Here is a 24,672-nt window from a genome sequence, read left to right on the forward strand (position 1 = left end):
AAAAACAGCATTGGCATTGCAGCCAGACACAGCAGTAAAAATTTCCTGCTCGTTTGACTTTATGTAATTCAATCTGTCAAGGCTTTGTGTTCTCACCTGTGAAATGTTATCACTAATACCTTGCATGAATTGAATAATAACACGTCTGTAAAATATCTGGTATACAATAAAGACGATAAGTTACATACTTTGCTTGGACAAATAACATTTTTATGATAAAATTACTCTCTGTCACTGATTGCAACCTTTCAAAGTAGGACACCCTGAGTCTGGATTAAGCAGGGAATGCTGAGAAGGAAACACAAATGTAATTTAGAGAGGCAGTTAAAGGTGAGCCTATGGTAAGACAGCAACCAGAGCCACTCTTCACAGGGCGAGTCCTGTTGGCTCTCTGACAAAAGCATATATGGGCAAACAGATACCTTATTTGACACTCTCTTCAAAAGGCCAAACTCTAGTGACAAGGTTTGCATCTCTGGCAAACAGTCTTAAAAAGCTAAGTTCTTTAAAACATGCAGACACAAATTGTTGTGTTTTACACAAAATAATTTTTAGTAAAAGTACATTTTCGCTTGTTTCGTTTTTTTCACGTGTCTCTGCATAAGTCCGTATTACTGTCTCCCTGGCACTCTTTTCTCAAGCCGAACTTTAACCTTTTCTCCCCTTCCCTGGAATCCTTTCCATATTCTCCCCGAATCCTGGCTTCCCATGGTGTGCAGATTTTAATGGAAGAGTATCCAGGGTTGGTAACTTTTCACCATCATGATAACAATGTAACTTACATAAACCTCTTGGCTTTACAAACAGATTTCATAGGCAAGATTTGGTTTTCTCCTCCTACTAACTCTGTGTGGTAGGTTATCTCACTTCTGAGAATACAACGACTGAGGCTGGGAGAGGCGGCAAAGCAAAAAATATCAGGTCATGGCAGGCTTCATCTTGTCTTCTATTACCCATCTGCTTTATCTCTCATACAACATTGTCTCCTTCGCAGAGAAAGATCTTGTATTGACCGGTGGATATTTTAATCTGCATTAAAAAAGTACGATCCTAAGTATTGCTTTCGTTAGGCCAGTGCTTCATGGAGACTCCTATGTTGTTGTATATATGACTATATTAGGATGGCCAGAAGAGGGAAATTATCTTGGTTGTTAAGAAACTGCTGAGTGTTAAAAAAAAAAAAAGGAGAAGGAAATCTATTATTTCATCCAAAATGAGAACGTTTAAGTTACTAAAACAAAACATGATTTGAATAATTATGAGTTCGAAGTCCACATGGGCTTACAGTCTTGCTAGTGAGATTCCCTGAAGGGCTTTTCTAGAACCTTGCTCAGCAACTACTGAAAAAAAAATGCTTGAAAAACAAAGACAATTCTGCCAGTTCCCTGCTGTGGTTATATACTTTTGCTTGGGTAAAATTTTACATAATAAATTTGCTTGAGACAAAGTTTATATAATAAAGTGCGATGTAAAGAATGAGCTGTGGTTTTATACAGCTGACTTAATTGTAGAGAAAGCACATTGAACACTTTCGTTGAAACTTATGGAGCCACATAAATGATTTAAATCTCACCGTGTCCCTGAAAGATTAGTAAATGCTTTTCTTTTTGTCACAGAAGCCCAGAAATGAATGTTAACTAAAATGCTACTCCATTTATAAAATATAATTTGCTACAAAATTGAAACTCATTCTTTGTGTTAGTAGAATTGAGCTGAGGAGGCAAGAAAGGAGCAGGCAGACCCTGTGGTGCTTGATGATTATTTTGAAAGTTGTTACTTCTGGCTTTGGTTGGTGGTTATCTTTTTTTTTTTTTTGAGACAGTCTTGCTCTGTCACCCAGGCTAGAGTGCAGTGGCAAGATCTTGGCTTACTGCAACCTCCACCTCTTGGGTTCAAGCGATTCTCTTGCCTTAGTCTCCTGAGTAGCTGGGACTATGGGTGATTGCCACCATGCCTGGCTAATTTTTTGTATTTTTTAGTAGACACGGGTTTCACTGTGTTAGCCAGGATGGTCTCGATCTCCTGACCTCGTCATCTGCCTACCTTGGCCTCCCAAAGTGCTGGGATTACAGGTGTAAGCCACTGTGCCTGGCCCCATTTCTTTTCTTTTCTTTCTTTTTTTTTTTTTTTTTGAGACAGGGTGTTGCTCTGTCACCCAGGCTGGAGTGCAGTGGTGTGATCACTGCTCATTCTAGTCTTGACATCCTGAGTTCAGGTTCAAGTGATCCTCCCACCTCAGCTTCCTGAATAGCTGGGACTACAAGCATGCACCACCATGTCCAGCTAATTTTTTTTTTTGTAGAGAGGAGGTCTTGCTATGTTGCCCAGGCTGACTTGTACTCCTGGGCTCAAGCGATCCTCCCACCTGGACCTCCCAAAGTGCCAGGATAACAGGCCTGAGTCATGTGCCCAGCAAATGACAGACAGTCTTTTATCTGAAGTGTGATAGGCCATGGTTACCAGGAAAGAACTCCAAGAGCGGCCGCACTTCACCCAGTGTTCTCACACTCTTTTATTTCTTCTTGGCACGTGGGTACCTGTACACACAAATTCATATGCACTGTATACATACCTACTATCGATTCTAAAGTAATACATCGTGATTTTCCAGTGTTGGGGATTTCACTTTTGGGATTTTGTTTTTTTATTGCACTTTAGGTTCTGGGGTACAGGCGCAGATCATGCAGGATTGTTGCATAGGTACATACATGGCAATGTGGTTTGCTGCTTCCATCTGCTCGTCACCTATATCTGGCATTTCTCCCCATGTTATCCCTCCCCAACCTCCCCACACCCCCGCTGTCCCTCCCATAGCCCCCCCAAAAGACCCCAGGGTGTGATGCTCCCCTCCCTGTGTCCGTGTGTTCTCATTGTTCAACACCCGCCTATGAGTGAGAACATGCGGTGTTTGTTTTTCTGTTCTTGTGTCAGTTTGCTGAGTTTTTAAAGTACCTTCCAGGGTAGTAGGTTTTGCTCCTTAGAGTAGATTTGGTTTTTGAGCACAGCTTAACATCATTTGAAACCGAGTGAAGTAGACAAGCAGTTTGAGTAACATCACCTGCAGTAGAACATGAGCAGAGGGCATGAGAAATCCTGCCTGTTGCTCTAATCGCTTTTATAAAGAACTGCCAGAGTTGACTTTTAAACTTTGAACTCTGGGGAAGAAGTTTTTGGATGCCAAGGCCGCCTCTTTGCAGAGTGAAAGTATCAAGACCTTCCCTAATTGAGCTCAACCTAGCTTTACAGCCTTACTTCCTATCACAGTGCCATTAACTCTGGTTACTTACATTGAATTACCTGACTTTCAATATTTACCAACTCTATGCCTTTGCACACGCTGTTCCTATGGCTTAGCCTTTCCTTATTCCTATAGATTTACATTAATTACCCCCTTTTTTCGGAAGTTTTAATGTGGCCTTCTTCATTCCTGCTGAGTTCCTATTTGTCTTTAGAGAGTTGTATATTGACAGTTCCCTTGTCTTCCCCATTGTGAGTTCGTCTCTCTGAGCTCCAACGGTGCTTTGTGTTGACGTCCATCTTTTAGGTTAGCTGCTAGAGCCACTCAGATTTTGGTTGAAGGGCCTTCAGTTTTATATGACGAGCCTTTAGCAGTGATTTACAGTAATCCATAGTAAGTGTTCAATATTTGTTTTTAGCATTGAAGTTTTTTCTTTTTTTAATAGAGGCAAGGTCTCACTATATTGCCCAGGCTGGTCTCGAACTCCTGAGCTCAAGTTATCCACCTGCCTTGGCTTCCAAAAGTACTGAGATTACAGGCATGAGCCACTATGCCCAGCCCTGAAGACAGTTTCAAAGGGGACCCCAAGATATTTTGAGTAATGAATGTAGCTTTTCTTTTTTTTTTTTTTTTTTTTTTTTTTTGAGATGGAGTTTCACTCGTTACCCAGGCTGGAGTGCAATGGCGCGATCTCGGCTCACCGTAATGTCCGCCTCCTGGGTTCGGGCAATTCTCCTGCTTCAGCCTCCTGAGTAGCTGGGACCACAGGTGCGTGCCACCACACCTGGCTAATTTTTTTGTATTTTTAGTAGAGACGGGGTTTCAATGTGTTGGCCAGAATGGCCTTGATCTCTTGACCTCATGATCCGCCCGCCTTGGCCTCCCAAAGTGCTGGGATTACAGGTGTGGGCCACTGCACCTGGCCGATTTGTAAGTCTTATATTATCTTATTTCCCTTGTTTCTGAAATAGGACATGATTAGTCCAGAGTGCAAGTAGATTTCAGGTATACTGTTATTGTGCTCATCTGCTTGGAGGAAGATGGTTTAAAGAACAGACTCCATGATCTGAAGTGAGGAGCCATGGGCTTGAGGTAGAATTTGGGCAAGAGGCTTCATCTCCCTGAGACCAGTTTCTTCCCCTGTTAAATGGAAACAATAATAATAATAGACCTATATTCATCTTTCTTCTTCCCCCATTCATTTAACAATGATTTATAGATTAACTGACATGAGCTGTGCAAGCAATAAACATATAAGGATAAATATTACAACTTTCTTATTCTGATGGAGTTCACAGCTTACTGGGGAGACAGTAAGTAGTGAAGCTATTATTTCAAAACAGGGCAGTAAGTACCATTATAGATGTAAGTGTAGGGTTAAATTGTGACTAGAGGTGAGAGTAATCAGTTATGCCTTTGAGCAGTGGGGGCTGTTCCACGGAACAGGAGATACCAGATCAGTCTGTCAAAGGATGACTAGGTGTCACCAGGTAGGAAAAGATCCGAAGGGCATTCCAGAGATGAAAGGTATATAAAGATATAAATGTATAAGCATCATGTCTTCAGAAACTCTAAAAATTTGAGGTCTCGAGGGTAACGAACAAGATTAGAACCAGGCAAAGAGAGTCTTGTGTACCCTGGAAAAGAGTTTGAATTTTGTGTAGGTGAAAGGGAACCTCCAAAATCATTAAACTACAGAGGTAGCAGGATTGGGCTGGAATTTAGAAAGATCTGGAGCGGTGGAGAACGGACTTTGTGGGAGGCAGCGGAGACAGAGGAAATGAAAAACAGGGTGCTGGCTGGTCTGGTCGGCTCTTTAGGATGCTGATATAAAAACCCGGGTGAGAACTGATCAAGGCCTAAAGTAAGGCAGAGGCAAAAAGAAAAAGGGTAAGTCGGGTCTGAGAGAGATTTAGCAGACAGATGAGACAGAACTTGTGATGAGGCTTTTAAACTGATACAGGGATCAAATGTAATAATATGTGCTCAAGTATAGAGTGTGCTCTCTACAAAGATGAGAAACTATCAGTGATAGAATTTATAATGTAAAACATCTTACATATTACTCCAAAGAAAACGTATCAGCAGTCTGCGCCAGATCGAGACATCTATTTTCTCCAGTCTATGAAAAAACTATATGTAAACTTAGTAGAAAGAGTTGAAGCAATTAATATTTGAATTAACAATTACTTTCTGCTGATTCTTTAATCCAAGTCCAGTGACTATAAAGCATGAAACTTGGTGGAAATGGTGGACATGAGATGGAGAGAAGTAGGAAGAAGGACAGAGAGGAAGGGAGTAATTAGTGTAGGACCCCAACAGATCCATGTCTGACACTGTATAAGCATCTTCAATAGTGTGGACCATTGCTACCTATAATCTTCAAAGAAGAAAGTAATCTTTACTGTCCTCCTCAATGGCCTTAAGGAAAACACCTGCTTAAATCTCCCTCCATCATCTTCCCTCTAGGCAAAAGAGGGCTAACCACATTGGCTGAGAAGTGTTGCTTTTTTCATTCCCTACAGAAAGTAGGATCTGGAAGAGTTGATGGCACATGTGAGTTGATTGCACATGGCAATATAAACGTGAGCACTTGCCTGTTTCTCTTGGCTTCATTTACATACTGCCCTAGGGTCTGCCTCAGGAAAGGAGTGGCCGTACCTTCAGATAGTATGGCTTTGTCAGGTAGTCAGTCCAGCAGAGGATAGAGGAAATACATGTACAAAAGGCACAGAGATGTGAAACAGAATTTTGTGTTGACTTCTTTGCAAGAGTCTGAGACCTGGTATGGTGAGAAATGAGACTGGAGAGAGTGAGACACACACACACACACACACACACACACACACACACACACACACACACAGGGCTAGATCTTGGAGGGCCTCACTGACTTTGAAGGAAACTGGGATGTAGGAGAGAAGAATCCCTAGAAATAACTCAGTCAAGGAAGAACCAGGATCAGATCAGGTCATAATTTAGAAAGACCTGAAGGCTGCGTGGAGGATGCTGTGACCCACAGAAGTCTGGGAAGGTCATGATTTCAAGTCTCTGTTTCCCCAGAAAGAACACAGGGGACCCGATCATGGCGTTTGCATCATAGTGCTGTCCGGTTCTGGGAGTTCTTAACTCGGGGGATCCCTGAGTGCAAGTGACAGTGGGATGTTTATAGTGATCCCACTAATGGCAAGTTACCAGGTCTTCATTATCTTGCCATCTTTTTAATCACAGATAAGCGTTCTTCATACTGGCCTTTTCTTTCATCTCTAGCCTGAAAACCCTCGATACCTGTCCCAGGTAGGAGGAGGAGCAGAGAACAGAAGGTTTCTGTGAAGCTGCATTAATCACCAAGGAGAGGCAGGTGGCTACAAACCCACAGAGTGTGACCCAGGTAAGTTTAGAAGTGTGGCTGAAACCCAACAAACGCCTCCCTGTAATTCTGCCCTCTCTACCCTTAGGTGAAAATGAGTCAAGCCAGGGAGGAGCCAGGCGGAATGCAGGGACAGTCATGGTTCTTAACAGACAACGAGGCCCTGTGGTCATTATTAGGAAAAGAGGAAGATTTTCAAGGGGTTCTGAAATTTTCTGATTTTTTTAATTGTTTTCCTATTTCTTCTTTATTTTTAAAAAAAATTTTTATTTTTAAGAGTCAGGGTCTTACCCTGTTGCCTAGGCTGGAGAGCAGTGGTGCAGTCACTGTAACCTCAAACTCCTGGGCTCAAGCAATCCTCCTGCCTCAGTCTCCTGAACAGCTAGGACTGCAGGTGCATGCCACCACCCCAGCTAATTATTATTATTTTTTTTGTAGAGATTGGGTCTCACTATGTTGCCTAGGGTCTTGAACTTCTGGCCTCAAGGGATCCTCCCACCTTGGCCTCCCAAAGAGTCAGGATTACAGGCAGGAGCCATTGTGCCCAGCCTACTTTTCTGTTTCTTTCAATCTGCTTTCTCAGTTTGCTCTCTAGCATAGTAAATTTTCCTCTATTACTCAGAAAACCTATCCCTGGGCCGAGTACTTAATAGATTCTTAAAATTTGCCAGTGAGATTATTTTATTTTAAAAGGTTAAATAGGAGTGAGGAAGCAAGATTTAGATGAAGTAGATTTGTTAATCACGAGGGGTAGAAAGACAGTTTCAGTAATCTGTATTGCTGCAATGATCGACTCTCTAGCCCCAGAAGTATCATGCAGATGAATGCCTCTGCCTTGATTTTCCCCTACAATTCTAAGCAGCAGTTCTCCTGATGACCGTGAATACATATAGCATAGGCATCTCGTGGCCTTTTTGAGCAGCCCCTCTGAAAGTCAGAACTGAAATCTGCTTCTCATAATGATCACCCACCACTCGGAGTTCTACTCTCCTACATGAAATAACTTTGACCATTTCCTTGTGATAGAGTAGGGGAGCAAAGGACACTACAATCACAAGCACAGCGACCATTTCAGCAGAAGAGAGGACCGATGCCCCATGTTTCGCCATCATCAGTTTTTGATTGATTGCATTTGCTGCCCTTTGCAAATTGTTACTCAGTCCCCGGTTTTCCTTCCCTTTAGCCTGCTCTTCCTATATGTAAAATGTGAAGAATCTGGTCTTTACTAAGAGCAGGGTAAATTTGGTTCTTAAGCTATTCCTCATTTAGGGCACTGCACACTGTACTGTCCTGAGCTTCAGATTAAGGCCTGAGTTTTCCTGACTTGAATTTTAAAGGGAATTCTTTCCGTTGTTCTTCCTGGTGAAACTCTGCAGCTTTGCTGAGAAGAACCCAGTGGAGAGGAAATATCCCATTTCTTGTCTCCTGGCAACATGAGAATTCCAGAATCTTCCACAATCACTAATGGGTCAGATCTTTGGGACTTCATCCCTTTGCTATAAGATGACTTAGTAACAACAGTTTTGAAGAATTGAATTGAAACAGCAATTGAAGATGCAGCTTCGAAGTATTGCGTCTCTGTGACCTCTCTTCCTCCCTCTCTAGAATGAGTGAGTGGGTGGGTGGGTGTGTATGGCAAAAGATGGAAGGAAAAGGTGTGGCCAGGCAGTTGGAAGTGTTTCTTAGTGCGGCTGGGTCTCACAGCTTTTTATGGTTATCTTGCGCCTATCCTCTAGGCCTCTTTTGGCCACCTCCTTCCCCACCTCTTCACCCTAAAGCCCCAAAAACCACAACCACAGTCAAATAATCAAACACATGAAAGAAATAAAACTGCCTCTGTGTGAAGATGTTTCTCTGGTCACGCCATCCCTGTGAGGGACGCCTCCCTCGTAAACAGTAACAGGCAGACTTTCTCTAGCAAGGCCAGCACACAACAGACTCTGCGCCTTCAAGGCAGAAGCAGAAGGCAAGGCCAGTACTTCTGGGCTAGGGCCTGTTGGTTCTTGGAAGCCAGGGCAGGATGAGGCGAAGGCACTCCCAAGAATCCTGGCAAACTCTGAAGGGAGAGGAAGACAAAAATTTCCAGTGGTGGCAGCCATCAGGGCCATGTGTTCATTCAAGAAAATTTATGGCTTGGTTGGTTTCTATAGGCTTTTGGCTGAGTGAAGGTGAGAGAAATCTGCAGTAATTGTAGATCTAGCATGATCAAAGATGAGCCAATTTTGAACAGCCTTCTAATGTAAACTTTTAAGGAGACCTTTAAAGCTTCGAGCTTTGCAGCTCACACCTGTAATCTGGCTGAGAAGCAGCAGAAAATCTTAAAGGACATTGAAAGGCAGAATGACAACAAATTTAGTTTAAAAATTGAATTGGCTTTATTTGCAATTCTAGACTCAGCAACAGCTCGTTCTGAGGGTTGCAATTTGCTGAGCAGAGGCTGGCCCAAAACAGTAGCCTTCCATAATGTCTGATGAACATTTATCTGATGCTTAGAGATATTAAACTTCTTTTCATGTGATTTTTGCCTATTAATGTATCTTCTTTGAAGAAATGTCTATTCAAATAATTTGCTTATTTTTAAAGTCAGGTTTTTTTTTTTTGTGGTTGTTGCTCTTGTTGAAACTAAGAACATTTTAAGATTTTTGCAGTAAGTATTTAGAGCAATATTGTAGGGTCTCAGTAAGTCCAAGGCTTTTTATTTTTCTCCAGGGTCTCTGCCATAGTCCTTGTTGTAAAATACAGTAGCTCTCTGTGGTAAATTCCAATTTTAAGCAGCATTAAATGTGGTTGTACTCAGTTCTTTAATTTTAAGTCATCATATTTTGGTCAGCATTTTTAGATAAAGCAGATGCTGTGTCTTTTGCCACAGCACACAGGAAGGTATCTGCTATTCTCTCTGCTGATGACATGTCCTACACTGAATGGTTGCTTTCTGTCGGGAGGAATAGCTCAGTGTCAAATATGGCATTTTTAGCATTACTCCTGCTTAATAGAGCTTGTATTCAACAGACAGGTAAGTATAGTTGTTTTTCAGGGGTGGTGCTATGTGTTTTGGGACGAACATCACCTATTGGAGACATGGAGATTCAATTCTGCTTCAAATTATTAGCTCCACAGGATCCACATGAAAGTTCTCAGTGGCAGGCACAGATGGAGGCTAATTTCACCCTAAAAATCCTTCAGGCCAGGGGTAGCTCTTATGTACCGTAGGTGCAGAAATTTAGGGCTTCACTATCCTTGTAGTGTCTTGAAGACATATCCAAAGCTGCTTTGCAGAGAGAAGTCTTACTTACCTCTGCATGTTCTTAGCTCACTCTGTGTTTGAGGCCGTACTCCTGGGCAAGAGCATAAACCAAACTCTACTTTCCCTAATGATCTACATGTTGGATGTTTCAGCACCATACTCTCCTTTCAACCAGGCATGGACATCATAAATCATTAGTAAACATAATTTTTGATTGTTTTCTGTGGAAAAGCCCAGATGGGAAGAGTGATATGTGAGAAATACAGCCAAAGAGAGATGCTAAACACTCACTTCTTCAGCTTCTCTGAGCTCCTTCTTGGTATTGAGTTGCTGTTCCTCAAACTCAGTTCTGCAGTGTGTTATTGCTCTGGCTGCACAGAAAAATTCTGTGTCCAAACTAAGACCGAACAACATTCTCTCAAATTTTACAGAGGCTCTCTCTAATACATGGAACACCTGTTTTTTTTTTTTTTTTCTTTTTTCAGTAGAAGTCAGAAGCAGAAAAAAAGTTGTTTCTGAAAAACTATAGTTTGAAGTTTCCCTCAAAAGTTCATGTGTTGGAAACTCAATACCTAATGCAACAGTGCTTAATAAGTGGGCTCCAGCCAATGAATTAATGTCATTATTGAAAGAGAGAGTCAGTTATCACAGAGCAGGTTGTCATAACGTGATCCAGCCTTTGGTGCCTTTCTGTCTCACGGGATTACTTCTGTCTTCTTCTCTTTTGTCATGAGATGACCCTTACCAGGCACCATGCTCTTGGACTTCCCAGCCTTCAGAACCATGAGCTAAATAAACTTCTATTATTTATAAATTACCCAGTCTGTGGTATTCTGTTATAGCAGCAGGAAACAGATAAAGACAAAATTTGTATTTTAATTAAAAAATTTTTTTTTGAGACAGGGTCTCACTTTGTCACATAAGCCAGAGTAAAGTGGCATGAACAGACTTTACTGCAGCCTCAACCACCTGGGCTCAAGCAACCCTCCTGCCTCAGCCCCCAGATAACTAGGACCACAGGTGCATGCCACAATGCCCAGATAATTTGCATTTTTTGTATAGACAGGGTTTTGCCATGTTGGCCAGGCTTGTCTCAAACTCCTGAGCTCAGACAATCTGCCCTTCTCAGCCTCCCAAAGTGCTGCAATTATAGGCATGAGCCACTGCATCCAACCAAAGACAAAAATATAGCTAAAAAAATATTTCCATAGGTTTTTGGGGAACAGGTGGTATTTGGTACCATGAGTAAGTTCTTTGGTGGTGATTTGTGAGACTTTGGTGCACCTATGTCCTGGGCAGTATACAATAAACTCAGTTTGTTGTCTTTTATCTCTCACCCTCTTCCCACCCTTTTCCCCTTAGTCCCCAAAGTCTATCGTGTTATTCTTATGCCTTTGCATCCTTATAGCTTGGCTCCCACTTTTAAGTAAGAATATAAAAATTTAGCATTTTTTTTTTTTTTAAATTGAGATGAGGGTCTCACTGTGTTGTCTAGGCTGGTCTCAAGTTCCTGAGTTCAAATTATCCTGGTTTTGAATTCCTGAGCTCAAATTATTCTCCTGTCTCAGCCTCCCAAGTAGCTGGGATTATAGGAATGCTTTTTTTTCTTATCTTTTTTAAACAAAAATGATGTTTTATAGCCTCACAAATGTCTTTGCCTTTTTCCTTGGCTGTCAGAAAATTAGTTTTAAAATCAATCATCTAATTTTGTTTGATAGCAGTGTTTGCTGACTTTGCTTTTTATTTGATATATGTATTCTTTTTAATAGCTTTATTGAAGTATAATTACATACCATATAAATAGGCCATTTGAACTGTACAATTCAATGATTTTTAGTAAATTTACAGAGTTGTGCTGCTATTATCACAACTCAATTTTAGAATATTTTCATCATCCTGAAAAGATCCCTTTTCCCAGCCTCGGGCAACCATTAATCTACTACTACTTTCTGTCTCTGTCGATTTGCCTATTCTGGCCATTTCATGTAAAAAAAAAAAAAAATCACACCAGAGTCAAACCATTTGTGGCTGGCTTCCACTACCAAGCATAACAATTTCAAGGAAAATCCATGGAATAGCATGTATCAGTATAGATGCTCCTTGATTTATGATTGGGTTACATTTTGATAAACTCATTGTAAGTCAAAAATATTGTAAGTGGAAAATGCATTTAATACTGTGATAAACCCATTGTAAAGTCAAAACTTGTAACCCAGGGGTTATCTGTACTTCATTCCTTTTTATTGCTGAATAATATTCCCTTGTATGGATATACCACACTTTGTTTATTCATTCACCAGTTGATGGACATTTGGATTTTTTTCAGGTTTTGCTATTGTATTAGTCCATTTTCACACTGCTAAAAATAACCACCGGAGACTGGGTAATTTATAAAGAATAGAGGTTTCATTGCCTCACAGTTCTGCATGGCTGGGGAGGCCTGAAGAAACTTACAATGATGGTAGATGGCAAAGGGGAAAGAAGGCATGTCTTACATGGCAGGAGAGTCAAGTGGGGGAGTGTCACACTTTTAAACCATCAGTTCTCATGAGAACTCACTCACTGTAATAAGAACAGCATGGGGGAAATCTGTTCCTGTGATCCAGTCATCTCCCACTAGGCCCCTCCCTTGACATGTGGGATTACAATTTGACATGAGATTTGAGTGGGGACACAGAGCCAAACCATATCAGCTATTATGAATAATCTTCTATGAGCATTCACATACAAATTTTTGTGTGGATGTACCTTTTTATCTCTTGAATATACACCTAGAAGAAGGATTGCTGGATCTTATGGTTAATTTATGTTTAACTTCTAAAGAAACCATTTGTTTTCCAAGGTACCATTTTATGTATCCCCCAAGGATGTATGGAGCTTCCAGTTTCTCTGTGTCTGTGCTGACACTTGCTATTGCCTGCCTTTTGGATTATAGTCATTTTAGTGGGTGTGCAGTGGTATCTCATTTTGGGTTTAACTTTCATTTCCCAGCTGGGTGGAGTAGCTCATGCATGTAATCCCAGCATTTGGGGAGGCTGAGGCAGGCAGATCATTTACACTCAGGAGCTTGAGACCAGCCTGGTCAACATGGTGAAACTCTGTCTCTACCAAAAATACAAAAATTAGCCAGGCATGGTGGCATGCAACTGTAGTTCCAGCTTGGGAGGCTGAGGTGGCAGGATTGTTTGACCCCAGGAGGTTGGGGCTGGAGTGAGCTGTGACGGTGTCATAGTGCAGTCCAGCCTGGGTGACAGAGTAAGACCCTATCTAAAAAAAAAGAAAGAATTTGCATTTCCCTAGTAAAAAATGATGTTAAGCATCTTTTCTTGTGCTTATTGACCATTCAGATATCTTCTTTAGTAAAATGTTTATTCAAATGTTTTGCTTATTTTAAAAATTGAGTTTTCTTCTTACTATTAAATTGTAAGAGTTCTTTATATATTCTGGATACAGGTCCCTTATCAGATATATGACTTACAAATATTTTTCTACCATATGTGACTTATCTTTTAATTTTCTTAATGTTATCTTTTGAAGTGCAAAACTTATAACCTTTTGATAAAGTCCAAGATATTTGGATTCATTTTGAATTAATTTTTGTGTATGATGTGAGGTAAGGGTTTGAATGAATCCTTTTCTTTCTAGATATCTAATTACTGCAGCACTGTGTGTTGAAAAGATGGCTTCTCTTTTGCTGGCTTCACTTTTATTTTATTTTATTTGTGCCTGTAAAGAAAAGGTGAAATGGGCATAAATAATTTATGAACAGAAATGAAGATGCTCTTCTGTGTTGAATTTCCAAATGCTTAGATGAGACAATGAGCATCAGACTGATGTTTCAAGAAGACTTGAACCACAATCTGATTTTGTTTTCTTCATCCTCCCCATTCCCTCCCCAACCCTGTAGTGTACATCTGCTTCTCTCCTGAGAGAGGAAGTGAAAGATTTAGATCAGGCCCCAAATTAAACTATCCTTACTGCACTCTTCCCTTTTAAGAAAAAACACCCACCCTGCTGGGTCTCTTTAACACTAAATTACCCTATATCAACAGTTTCATTGTGATTTTTGGTAAGTCAGTCTTCCTCTGGAAGCAGAACTGCTGTTGCTGGGACTGGGTGTTATGAAATCATTCCAGCTGGTCACTTTGAAGGATGCTGACAGGAGTCCATAGAGACTGTTCTTCACGTATCATAGGACTTTCCCTTATATTTGCTTTACAGATACATTTTTTTCTCTTTTTTAAAATTATACTTTAAGTGCTGGGGTACATGTGCAGAATGTGCAGGTTTGTTACATAGGTATACACGTACCATGGTGGTTTGCTGCACCCATCAACCCATCATCTACATTAGGTATTTCTCCTAGTGCTATCCCTCCCCTAGCCCTCTACCCCCTGACAGGCCCTGGTGTGTGATGTTCCCTTCCCTGTGTCCATGTATTCTCATTCTCATTGTTCAACTCCCTCTTATGTGTGAGAACATGGGGTGTTTGGTTTTCTGTTCTTGTGATAGTTTGCTGAGAATGATGGTTTCCAACTTCATTCATGTCCCTGCAAAGGACATGAACTCATCCTTTTTTATGGCTGCATAGTATTCCATGGTATATATGTGGAACATTTTCTTTATCAAGTCTATCATTGTCAGGCATTTGGGTTGGCTCCAAGTGTTTGCTATTGTGAACAGTGCCTCAATAAACATACGTGTGCATGTGTCTTTATAACAGAATGATTTATCATCCTTTGGGTATATACCCAGTAATGGGATTTCTGGGTCAAATGATATTTCTAATTCTATATCCTTGAGGAATCACCACACTGTCTTCCACAATGGTTGAACAATTTACACTCCCACCAACAGTACAAAAGCATTCCTGTTTCTCCACATCCTCTCCAGCATCTGTTGTCTCCTGACTTTTTAACGATCACCATTCTAACTGGCGTGAGACGGTATCTCATTGTAGTTTTTGATTTGCATTTCTCTAATGACCAGTGATGATGAGTTTTTTTTCATATGTTTGTTGGCTGCATAAATTAATTTCTTACAAGAAATATCTTAAGAGAATATTACCAGAGCTGGAGATCTTCCACATTCAGATCCTTTATGTATCTGTGGTGCTGGGCAGAGGTAATCCCACATAAGAATAGGTTCAGTTGACTGATTGGGGAAGTCTCTCTCTAGAAAGATATTATTCATCCTGCTATCTTAAGTCATTATAAAGAACAGGATGATTGCATCTTCCTTTATGGATATGTACTGGATTCCTCTGATTTATGGTGCTATCCTAACAGCTGTAACTGGGATACTTTTCTACTCTGGCTTTGCCAAAGATCCATCAAAATCAGGGCTGTGGCATAATGATGAAAAAATAATACCTAATATGTGTATAGCACTTATCATATACCAGCAACTCTTTTCCTGTCTTACATATATTAGCTCATATAACTGTGCCTTGAGTATATACATTAAAATGAATTATTGAGGCCAGGTGTGGTGGCTCATGCCTGTAATGCACTTTGGGAGGCCGAGGTGGGCGGATCATGAGGTCAAGAGATTGAGACCATCCTGGCCAACATGGTGAAACCCCGTCTCTATTAAAAATACAAAAAATTAGTTGGGCGTGGTGGCACGCACCTGTGGTCCTAGCTACTTGGGAGGCTGAGGCAGAAGCATTGCTTGAACCCAGGAGGGGGAGGTTGCAGTGAGCCAAGATTGCGCCACTGCACTCCAGCCTGGTGGCAGAGCAAGATTCCATCTCAAAAAAAAAAATAATAATAATTTTTGAGGGAATTAGTGATATAGAAGCAATTGACATGTTATTTTGACTCTATGGGGAACCTCATCTCTTAAAGGAGCTTTGAGGCCAGAAGGAAAGCCCTGAGACAGTACTTGAGGGGTAAAGCTGAACAGAAGCATCCTTTTTTAGGGTCCCATAGTCTTTCATCTCTAGAACTCATTTGCAACAAAAGTTACCGTGAGAAAACACCAATCTTCATTTCTCTGCTTTGGTTAGACCTGTGCTTTTAGAATCCTTCTTCAAGGGCCTCCGGAATCCCTGTTGTCCCCCATTTCCAGGCACTCACCTTAGTGCCTGCTTTCCTTAGTGTGGCATGGGGCCATTCCCCAGCTATCCAGGTTTGTCCTTGGTAGGTTGGGGTCCTCCTTGATGCTTTCCTGCCCTGTCTTTGAACGTGGCAGCTGTTTGCTAGAAGGGGCAGTTTCAGCATTAAGGGCAAGGTCCTCTAACATTTTAACTCACTGCAGGTTCAAACAAAAGATTTCACTGAGTTTAAAATTTTATAATATACAAACATTTTGGCTTCTTTTAGGCTGTTGTCCAATTTTTTCCATTTTAGTATAAGATTCAGAAGCTAGTTTCTGGGAGGAAACAAAAGGAGAGTGGGAAGGCTGAGGGCATAGGGTGTCTGAAACAAGAAGAGCTGGAAAGAAAGGAAAGAGTGGAATGCCTTTGTCTACATCAAAATTTTGCTGAGGTCTTTCCCTGACGAAAGGCTTAAAAGAGATGCAGGTAGGTCCTTTATTGCTGCCCCCAAATCACACATCATTGTAGGATGATGGTCTCCTACAAACCATGCACCCACCTTTGTTGTCTAACATAGGAGAATGACTCCAACGGGCAATGTCCAGACACATAAGAGTTAGGTTATTGCAAATGGAGGTAGGCAACTCATTTTAGACAGGTGCTTCCAGAGAAGACATGCTTTAGATGGCAGCCTCTTCACTAATACATTAAGATGGACCCTGCCAAGCTGGGTATATGATCAAGGGGATCTGAAAGTTCCCCTCAGCTTGGCTAAACTTTAGACAGGCTTCTTCCTGAATATAGGCCCTTGTCCTCTCTTTTTTTAAGAGCATGTACTTTATTTCTTTCTTTTTCCCTTTCTTTTCTTTTCTTTTTTTGAGACTGAGTATCACTCTGTTGCCCAGGCTGGAGCGCAATGGCGTGATCTTGGCTCACTGCAACCTCCAACTCCCTGGTTCAAGTGATTCTCCTGCCTCATCCTCCCGAGTAGCTGGGATTACAGGAGCATGCCACCACACCTGGCTAATTTTTTTGTATTTGTAGTAGAGACAGGGTTTCACCATGTTAGATCCACCTGCCTCCACCTTCCAAAGTGCTGGGATTACAGGAGTGAGCCATGGCATCCAGCCTCCCCTTTTTCATAGAACTATAGTTCAGAAGGAGGAACATTTACTTTAGAAAGCTTGCAATTATAAATTCTTTGTCCCTTTGAGAGGTACATCTTCTCCCAACCTCTTGCCGGTTTTATAACCCAGGATTGTCTTTCTCAAAAACCTGGGAGCCATCACTTTGAAATTAATTATCAAGAAAGAATGTTCCCTTATTTCTCAGTATCTGTGGGATGATAGGAGCCTAACTTTAATAAATAAGCAAGTACCAACTAGCAAACACAAATGGCCTACTCCCATTGGCCAGCACTAATGTCCTCTAGTACTTTTCTATTAGCACACTCCAGTGCTGAAAATTTCTCCCTTTTTGTTTTAAAAAATTCAAGTTCAGAGAGCTGAGTGGAGCCCGGCTGCGGATCTGGGAAGTGCCTCTGCATGGCACTGGGATCCGCATCTTCCCGGGATCACTGAGCCCCCAGAAGCCGGGTTTCTTTAAATTAGGATTGCCGTTTTCTGTTTCTCCCTGGGCTGTGGAAAGCCAGAAGATTTTATCTAGCTCATACAAGGCTGCTGGTGTTCCCTCTTTTTTTCCACGAGGGTGTTTTTGGCTGCAATTGCATGAAATCCCAATGGTGTAGACCAGTGGCGATGGATCTAGGAGTTTACCAACTGAGACATTTTTCAATTTCTTTCTTGTCATCCTTGCAGGGGACTGAAAACGCTTCTGTGAGGATTGATAATAGCTCGTCTGGTGCAAGTGTGGTAGCTATTGACAACAAAATCGAGCAAGCTATGGATCTGGTGAAAAGCCATTTGATGTATGCCGTCAGAGAGGAAGTGGAGGTCCTCAAAGAGCAAATCAAAGAACTAATAGAGAAAAATTCCCAGCTGGAGCAGGAGAACAATCTGCGGAAGACACTGGCCAGTCCTGAGCAGCTTGCCCAGTTTCAGGCCCAGCTGCAGACTGGCTACCCCTTGCCACCACCCAGCCATAGGGCACCACACAGCCCCCTGCCGAGCCAGCATCTCAGGGCTCAGGACCAACCACATAGCTGCCTATGTCCCCGCAGAACTGGCTGCTGTGTGTGAACTGAACAGACGCAGAAGATGTGCTAGCGAGAATCCGCCTCCACAGTCACCCATTTCATTGCTCGCTGCGAAAGAGACGTGAGACTGACATACGCCGTTATCTCTTTTTTCCAGTATTAAACACTCATATACTTATGGCTTGAAGAAATTACTTAGTTGGGTGAATGAAAGGTTAATCCGAGAATTAGCATGTTATACTGGGACCTCATGCAGCCTGGCAGATATCTGAGAAATGGTTTAATTCATGCTCAGGAGCTGTGTGCCTTTCCATCCCTGCTGGCTCCCTACCCCTCACTGCCAAGGGTTCTCTCTCTTGCTTGCTCTTAGGGTACTACCTGGGGTTGGGAAGCGATGGAACTCCTTACTGGACTGCCTCTCTCCTCCCCCCAGGGGGAACTTGAAAGAAGGGTAAAAAGACTAAAATGAGGGGGAACAGAGTTCACTGTACAAATTGACTGTCACCAAAATCCATAAAAAACAATAGTACTGTGCCTCTTTCTTCTTAAACAGTGGATGACACAAAACTATGAGAGTGACAAAATGGTGACAGGTAGCTGGGACCTAAGCTATCTTACCATGAAGGTTGTTTCGCTTAGTGTATATTTGTGTATGTAGTGTAACTATTTTGTACAACAGAGGACTGTAACTACTATTCAGCTGGTACAGATTGAAACTTAGATGTTTCGCTGGCTCTCTGAGGAGGTGTGGATTTTATATATAGATCTACATAAAAACTCCGACATGACAGGAACCACACCTAAAGAAATTTTAAGAATTTGGCACAGTTACTCACTTTGTGTAATTTGAGACCTAGCTGCTGAATACCCTGAAGTAAATCCCTGTTCACTGAAGTCTTTCCATTGAGCTGGTCGAATACTTTGAAAAATGCTGAGTTCTAGCTCGTGAAACAGATTTCCCAGTAGGGGTGTCTGCATATCACCTGTATATCTATATGTTTCTGTGCATGTTCTCTACACAGTTGTAAGGTGTCACTGTATTTAACTGTTGCACTTGTCAACTTTCAATGAAGCCTATAAAATGTTGATAAAAAAATTCAAGTTCAGTCATTCTCCCCTATTGCAATGGACTTGGCTCCTATGGTAATAAGTTTTGAAGAATGTCTTTTTGCCTGTTTAGCTCTATGTAACGCCATTTTTCTTTGACATATAGAAACTCGTACAGTATTTTACCTAAACTGACTCCAAATGAGTTTGAAAAGCTGTTAACGCAGAACACAGGATAACTTCATCATGGTATACTGTTATTTGGCTAATATTTTGGGGGATTCTGACACATACAACATTTTGCATGTTATCACCTTTAATAATTCCCGCACTGAAACCAGAATCCTTCTCATCTTTCTTTGTCAAGAGATAGAGCAGGTATCTCAAATATATATACACAAAATGTTACACACACACACACACACACACACACACACACACACACACACTTTCTCTCTCTCGCAATAGCCATTTTTTATTGTAGGCCTACTATACGCTAGGCACTGTATACTTCCTATACATAGTACTTTATATACATTTCCTCATTTAATTCTTTTTTTTTCTTGAGAGTGTTTTGCTCTGTCGCCAGGCTGGAGTGCAATGGTGCAATCTCGGCTCACTGCAACCTCTGCCTCCTGGGTTTAAGCGATTCTCCTGCCTCAGCCTCCTGAGTAGCTGGGACTACAGGCGTGTGCCACCATACCCGGCTAATTTTTGTATTTTTAGCAGAAATGGGGTTCCACCATGTTGGCCAGGATGGTCTCGATCTCTTGACCTCGTGATCCATCTGCCTCAGCCTCCCAAAGTGCTGGGATTACAGCCATGAGCCACCGCATCCAGCTACCTCATTTAATTCCTCTGGCATCTCTATGATTAGGCCTCATTATTTATTTTACAGATGAGAAAGCTGAGGGTCAGAGAAGTTAAATAATCACCTTAAATCACACAGCTGGTACATGTCAGAAGTGTGATATAACTCAGTCACTCAGTCTGTAATCATAACATCATGCTTTTAATGGTGGTTTTTCAAGGATCCACTGGGCTACCTTGTTAGGATTCTGGCCCAGAGAGAAACCTGTATTTCCAAAGGGACTAAGGATGTGCTTCTCTCAGGTTTTGCTTCTGTCTTACTTCCTGGAGGCATTGTACTATTTCCCCTAGTAAAGATTTTACTATTTCTTGGAGGACTTATTCCCAAAGTATGTCCCCCCTTCCCCACCCTCCCCTGTTTTCTTTGTGTCCGTCACCTATAATTCTGCTTTGTGGCCTAGTCTAGTCTCTTGGAGTAGCCATTCTGATCTTGGTTTCAGAGTTGCTCTGACAGGAACAGCTGGGGATCTCCCCTGGTGCTTCCAGCATTTGGTATTTACTTCCTCAGTAAACCTTGAAGATGGTAGCAGTTTCCTTTCTGACTCATGCATGGGAGGCCCAGGCGGGTGGATCACGAGGTCAAGAGATCGAGACCATCCTGGTCAACATGGTGAAACCCCGTCCCTACTAAAAATACAAAAAATTAGCTGGGCATGGTGGCGCGTGCCTGTAATCCAGCTACTCAGGAGGCTGAGGCAGGAGAATTGCCTGAACCCAGGAGGTGGAGGTTGCGGTGAGCCGAGATCGCGCCGTTGCACTCCAGCCTGGGTAACAAGCGTGAAACTCCATGTCAAAAAAAAGAGAAAAAGCATTTCTGGGAGGATGAACAACTCTGTGCTCCAGGCAGGTGATAAGCCATATTTTTGCTGTAAAGCCCGGTTTCCTGTCATGTAGGGTGCTGCGAGGTTTTATTTTGTGAACCTGTAGAAAGCACTCTGTGGGTCTAGGAACCTGGACCACTTGAATTCAGGGGAGCAATGACAAGGGCACTAGGATTCTCTGCCTCCAGTTTTTCTCTTTTCTTCTGCTGGGGCGGCTGCCTCTCAGTAGGCCTTCAGCGTATACAGCCTGTGCCTTGGATTAATGTAAGAATCTTACTTCTGGGGTCCAAAGTGGCTCCCGCCGGAGGTCATGGCGCTCGCGAAGGCGAGGTCATCAGTTCAAGGCTAACCTGAGCAACCTCATAAGCTCAAACTGATTGGCAAAAAAAAAAAAAAAAAAAAGAATCTTACTTCTATTTATTACTGGTGCCACGTTTAGATAATTTTCAGTGTTGATGAGGCATTTTGTGGAAATCAACTTATACTGTCATAGATAAGAAAAGTTAAAATTACTTAAAAGAATAATTTTCTCTTGCTATAAGCACTTTGTGGAAAATTTGGAAGTTGGAAAATGCAGAAACAGAAAAGTTAGGCACAACTCCATTAACCCAGAAGCGACCATTACTCACAGTTTAAAAAAAATCTTTAAATCTTTAATTCTGAAGCTCTGTTGTTTTCAAATGAAAAGACAGGGCCCCTACCCCCTAAAACTGACAACTTTAAGGGCAACGCAAATGAGAAAAATTAAGACAAAATGAGACTGGAAATCCAATAACGTGGAATATTGGTGGTAATAGAACTTCGATCCTTATGTAAACATGCCTACTCAATTTTAATTTTAAAATGAGAAAATTCTAAAAATCCATATGCAGTCAATTTGGAAAACAGGTGAGTCAAGCTCTCAACGGACAAGCTATGGCTAATTAGTGGCTACAAAACAATGGATGAGCATAATGAATAAGTTTGGGGCTAATTCGCAAAAGAAATATGAGTTGACCTGGTAAACACTGCCTTTCTGATAGGCTCCCTGCTTGTAAAAGTGCCATTGAGACACACACGCCTGGCATCAGTCACATCCTGTCTTGTTTACCACTTTTTGTCTATCTGTAGGCAAGTGACTTAACCTCGCTAATGTTTTTCTCACCTGTAAAGTAGGGAAAACAGGTGGTCGTGAGCATCAGTTGAGGTAATCCCTCTAACATGTTTACTGTAGTCGTTGATGTGTGGTAAGCGCTGAGTACGATCAGACGCGGTGAAGGTAATGCGCAGGAGAACAAGCTCTGGTCAGACTGCCTTGCTGCTCTTGCGGTGTTTCTTCTACTGGCTTTTAAAACTGGATCATCAACAATCACATGAATTTGAACATGAACCCACCTAGTCTTTGAATTGCTTTAAGGTGAATTATCAATCAAAGAAAGCACTCACAAGATGCCTCTGGGAAATGTAGATTTTTGTTTTCTTTTCTTTGAGATGGAATCTTTCTCTCTTGCTCAGGCTGGAGTGCAATGGTGTGATCACCGGTCACTGCAGCCTCCTGGGTTCAAGTGATTCTCCTGCCTCAGCCTCCTGAGTAACTGGGACTACAGGTGTGCACCGCCACGCCTGGCTACGTTTTGTATTTTTAGTAGAGACGTGGTTTCACTGTGTTGGCCAGGCTGGTCTCAAACTCCTGACCTCAGATGATCTGCCCACCTCAGGCTCCCAAAACGCTGGGATTACAGGCGTGAACTACCATGCCCAGCCCCATCGCCATGAAGCTGGTTCAACCCTGCTGGATAGCTACATTTCTCTTCCAGCAAATAAGGGATGTGAGGGCAAAACCAGTTTCATCTTTTTCTAATGAAGACTTTTTTCATCATTATAGACTCTTAGAGAGTAGCAGTTATTTACTTTTCATGGGTCAACATACAGTTTCACCATTAAGATGGTAAAACCAAAAGCCGAAACAGCAATTCTTTCCTTTAGAAAATGCACTGTTGAATACATTTGGAGTCCATTATAAATTGACCTTTTGTGGCCCTCAGAGCTGCCCACTATGAACCAGTTATTGGTGGAGGATGGACAGAGGGAAAGAGTCAGAGAGAACCCCCATATATGTTATACTGTGATGCTTATGGAAAAGCCAAAAACTTCTTTTTAAACCTAGTCTTCAATGTGTATAGTGCGGGATAAGGATAATTTGTAAAAAAGAAAATACATTTTAAAAACGAATACTTATTGTTTTAAATTACAAAGTTAAATCGTAGTTTTTAGAAAATCTAGAATGCAGAAATAAGGGGAAAACACAATTTTAACATTTTAGTGCCCTTCCAGTTTTTATGTAGTTAATCTAAATATATGGTTCTTTTAATTTCAAAATTTCTAAAGAAACAGTAAGTTGGTTGGGCATGGCAGCTCACATCTGTAATACCAGCACTTTGGAAAGCTGAGGTAGATGGATTGGTTGAGTTCAGGAGTTCGAGACCAGCCTGAGCAACATGATAAAACCTTGTCTCTCCAAAAAAAAAATTAGCTGGGCATGGTGGTGGTGCACACCTGTGGCCCCAGCTACTTGTGAGGCTGAGGTGGAAGGATTGCTTGAGTCCAGGAGGTCGAGGCTGCAGTGAGCCATGATCACGCCATGCATTCCACCCTGGGTGACAGAGCAAAGCCCTGTCTCAAAGACAAACTAACAAAATCAGTAACTTACTTTGGTTTGCTAGACATTGATTTTCAGAAGATATTTCTGTGTCTGTTGCAGGAGCCTCGTGGTTCAAAAGTACCGTTTGTTTCCTCTTGAGTTCCTGAAGGATAAGACCTTGCTACTCAAAGGATGGTCTGGGAATTAGTAACATCAGAATTAAGTGGGAGCATATTTGAAATGAAGAATTTTGAGCCCTACCCCAGTCCTAGTGAATCCAAAACTACATTTTATTATGATTTCTGGGCAATTTGTCTACACATTAAATTTTGAGTGAAACTACCATAGGGACAATTTGACAAAGTATCTTTTCTCATATAAGATAGTTGTTGAAGACCTGAGTAGTGCTAAATTTCCAGGACAATATTTCTCGCTTCCATGAAAGTGCCGTTGGAACAAGAGTAATTAGAGATCCACCAAACAGCCTGCAGGAAAACACGGAGCTAGCTCTGTGCGTCAGGAGATGAAAGATGTAAAATAAATCTGGCATACACTGACATGCCAATTAAACTCTGTAAATCTCAAGTCTGTATTGTTGAACATTTTATTACCTTATCAAAGTACTCTTCCTAGGCTCACTGTCAGCTTAGCAAGAAATGGTGTTGCACCAGTTGAAAAACCCAGTAATTAAGTTCACCAATAGCATTTTTGTTTTCAGGGATTTGATGGAGGGGTCTATTTGACTTGGAGAATCGAGACGGACTTAAAAAACAAACAGAAACGAAATGCTCCTGGAACATGTCCTGGAAATAGAGCACCTTTTAGGATGGGAGAACACACTTTTTTTTTTTTTTTGCCCTCACATCACTTATTTGCTGGAAGAGAAATGTAGCTATCCAGCAGGGATGAACCAGCTTCACAGCGAGCATGACTAATAGTAATAATAGCTTACACTCGACAGCATTTTGTGATTCACAAGGCACTATCCACTGCTTCTCAAACTTCAGTGTACATACAGATGACCTGGGGATCTTGTTAACCTGAGAATACTGTGTCAGCAGGTCCACAGTGGGCCTACATTTGCCTTTTTAACCAATTCCCAGGTGGTGCTGATATTGCTGTTCCACAGATCACATTTTGAGTAGCAAGTGCTTATCACAATCTCTCTTGAGACTCACAGAAATGAGGTAGGTAGAACAGGGAATTTTTTTTCCCTTCAGAATATTGGCTCTATGAAGGTAAGGATTTGGTTGTGTTGTGTTCGTTG

At 41.6% G+C, this 24,672-nt stretch overlaps 1 protein-coding gene across 3 annotated transcripts in view; it reads left to right on the forward strand.

Annotated features, from left to right (window-relative positions):
• LOC103788418 (TSC22 domain family protein 1-like) overlaps positions 1-19,153 on the forward strand; it is a 31,998-nt gene extending 12,845 nt beyond the window's left edge. The window contains exons 2-3 of one of the 3 annotated variants that reach the window (XR_008476899.2): positions 6,509-6,629; positions 17,710-19,153. Coding sequence is in view for 1 of the 3 variants with exons in the window: in XM_035274299.3 (XP_035130190.3) it covers positions 16,373-16,378; positions 17,710-18,090 (387 nt within the window). In the remaining 2 variants the exon portion in view is untranslated. Of the gene's footprint in view, positions 1-6,508; positions 6,630-8,095; positions 8,219-16,244; positions 16,379-17,709 lie in introns of those variants that run through there. The other 2 variants (XR_008476898.2, XM_035274299.3) reach the window with 2 other exon arrangements.
• The last annotated feature ends 5,519 nt before the right edge of the window (positions 19,154-24,672 follow it).

This window comes from Callithrix jacchus, chromosome 15 (assembly GCF_049354715.1).
Source record: "Callithrix jacchus isolate 240 chromosome 15, calJac240_pri, whole genome shotgun sequence".
NCBI classification, from domain to species: domain Eukaryota; kingdom Metazoa; phylum Chordata; class Mammalia; order Primates; family Cebidae; genus Callithrix; species Callithrix jacchus.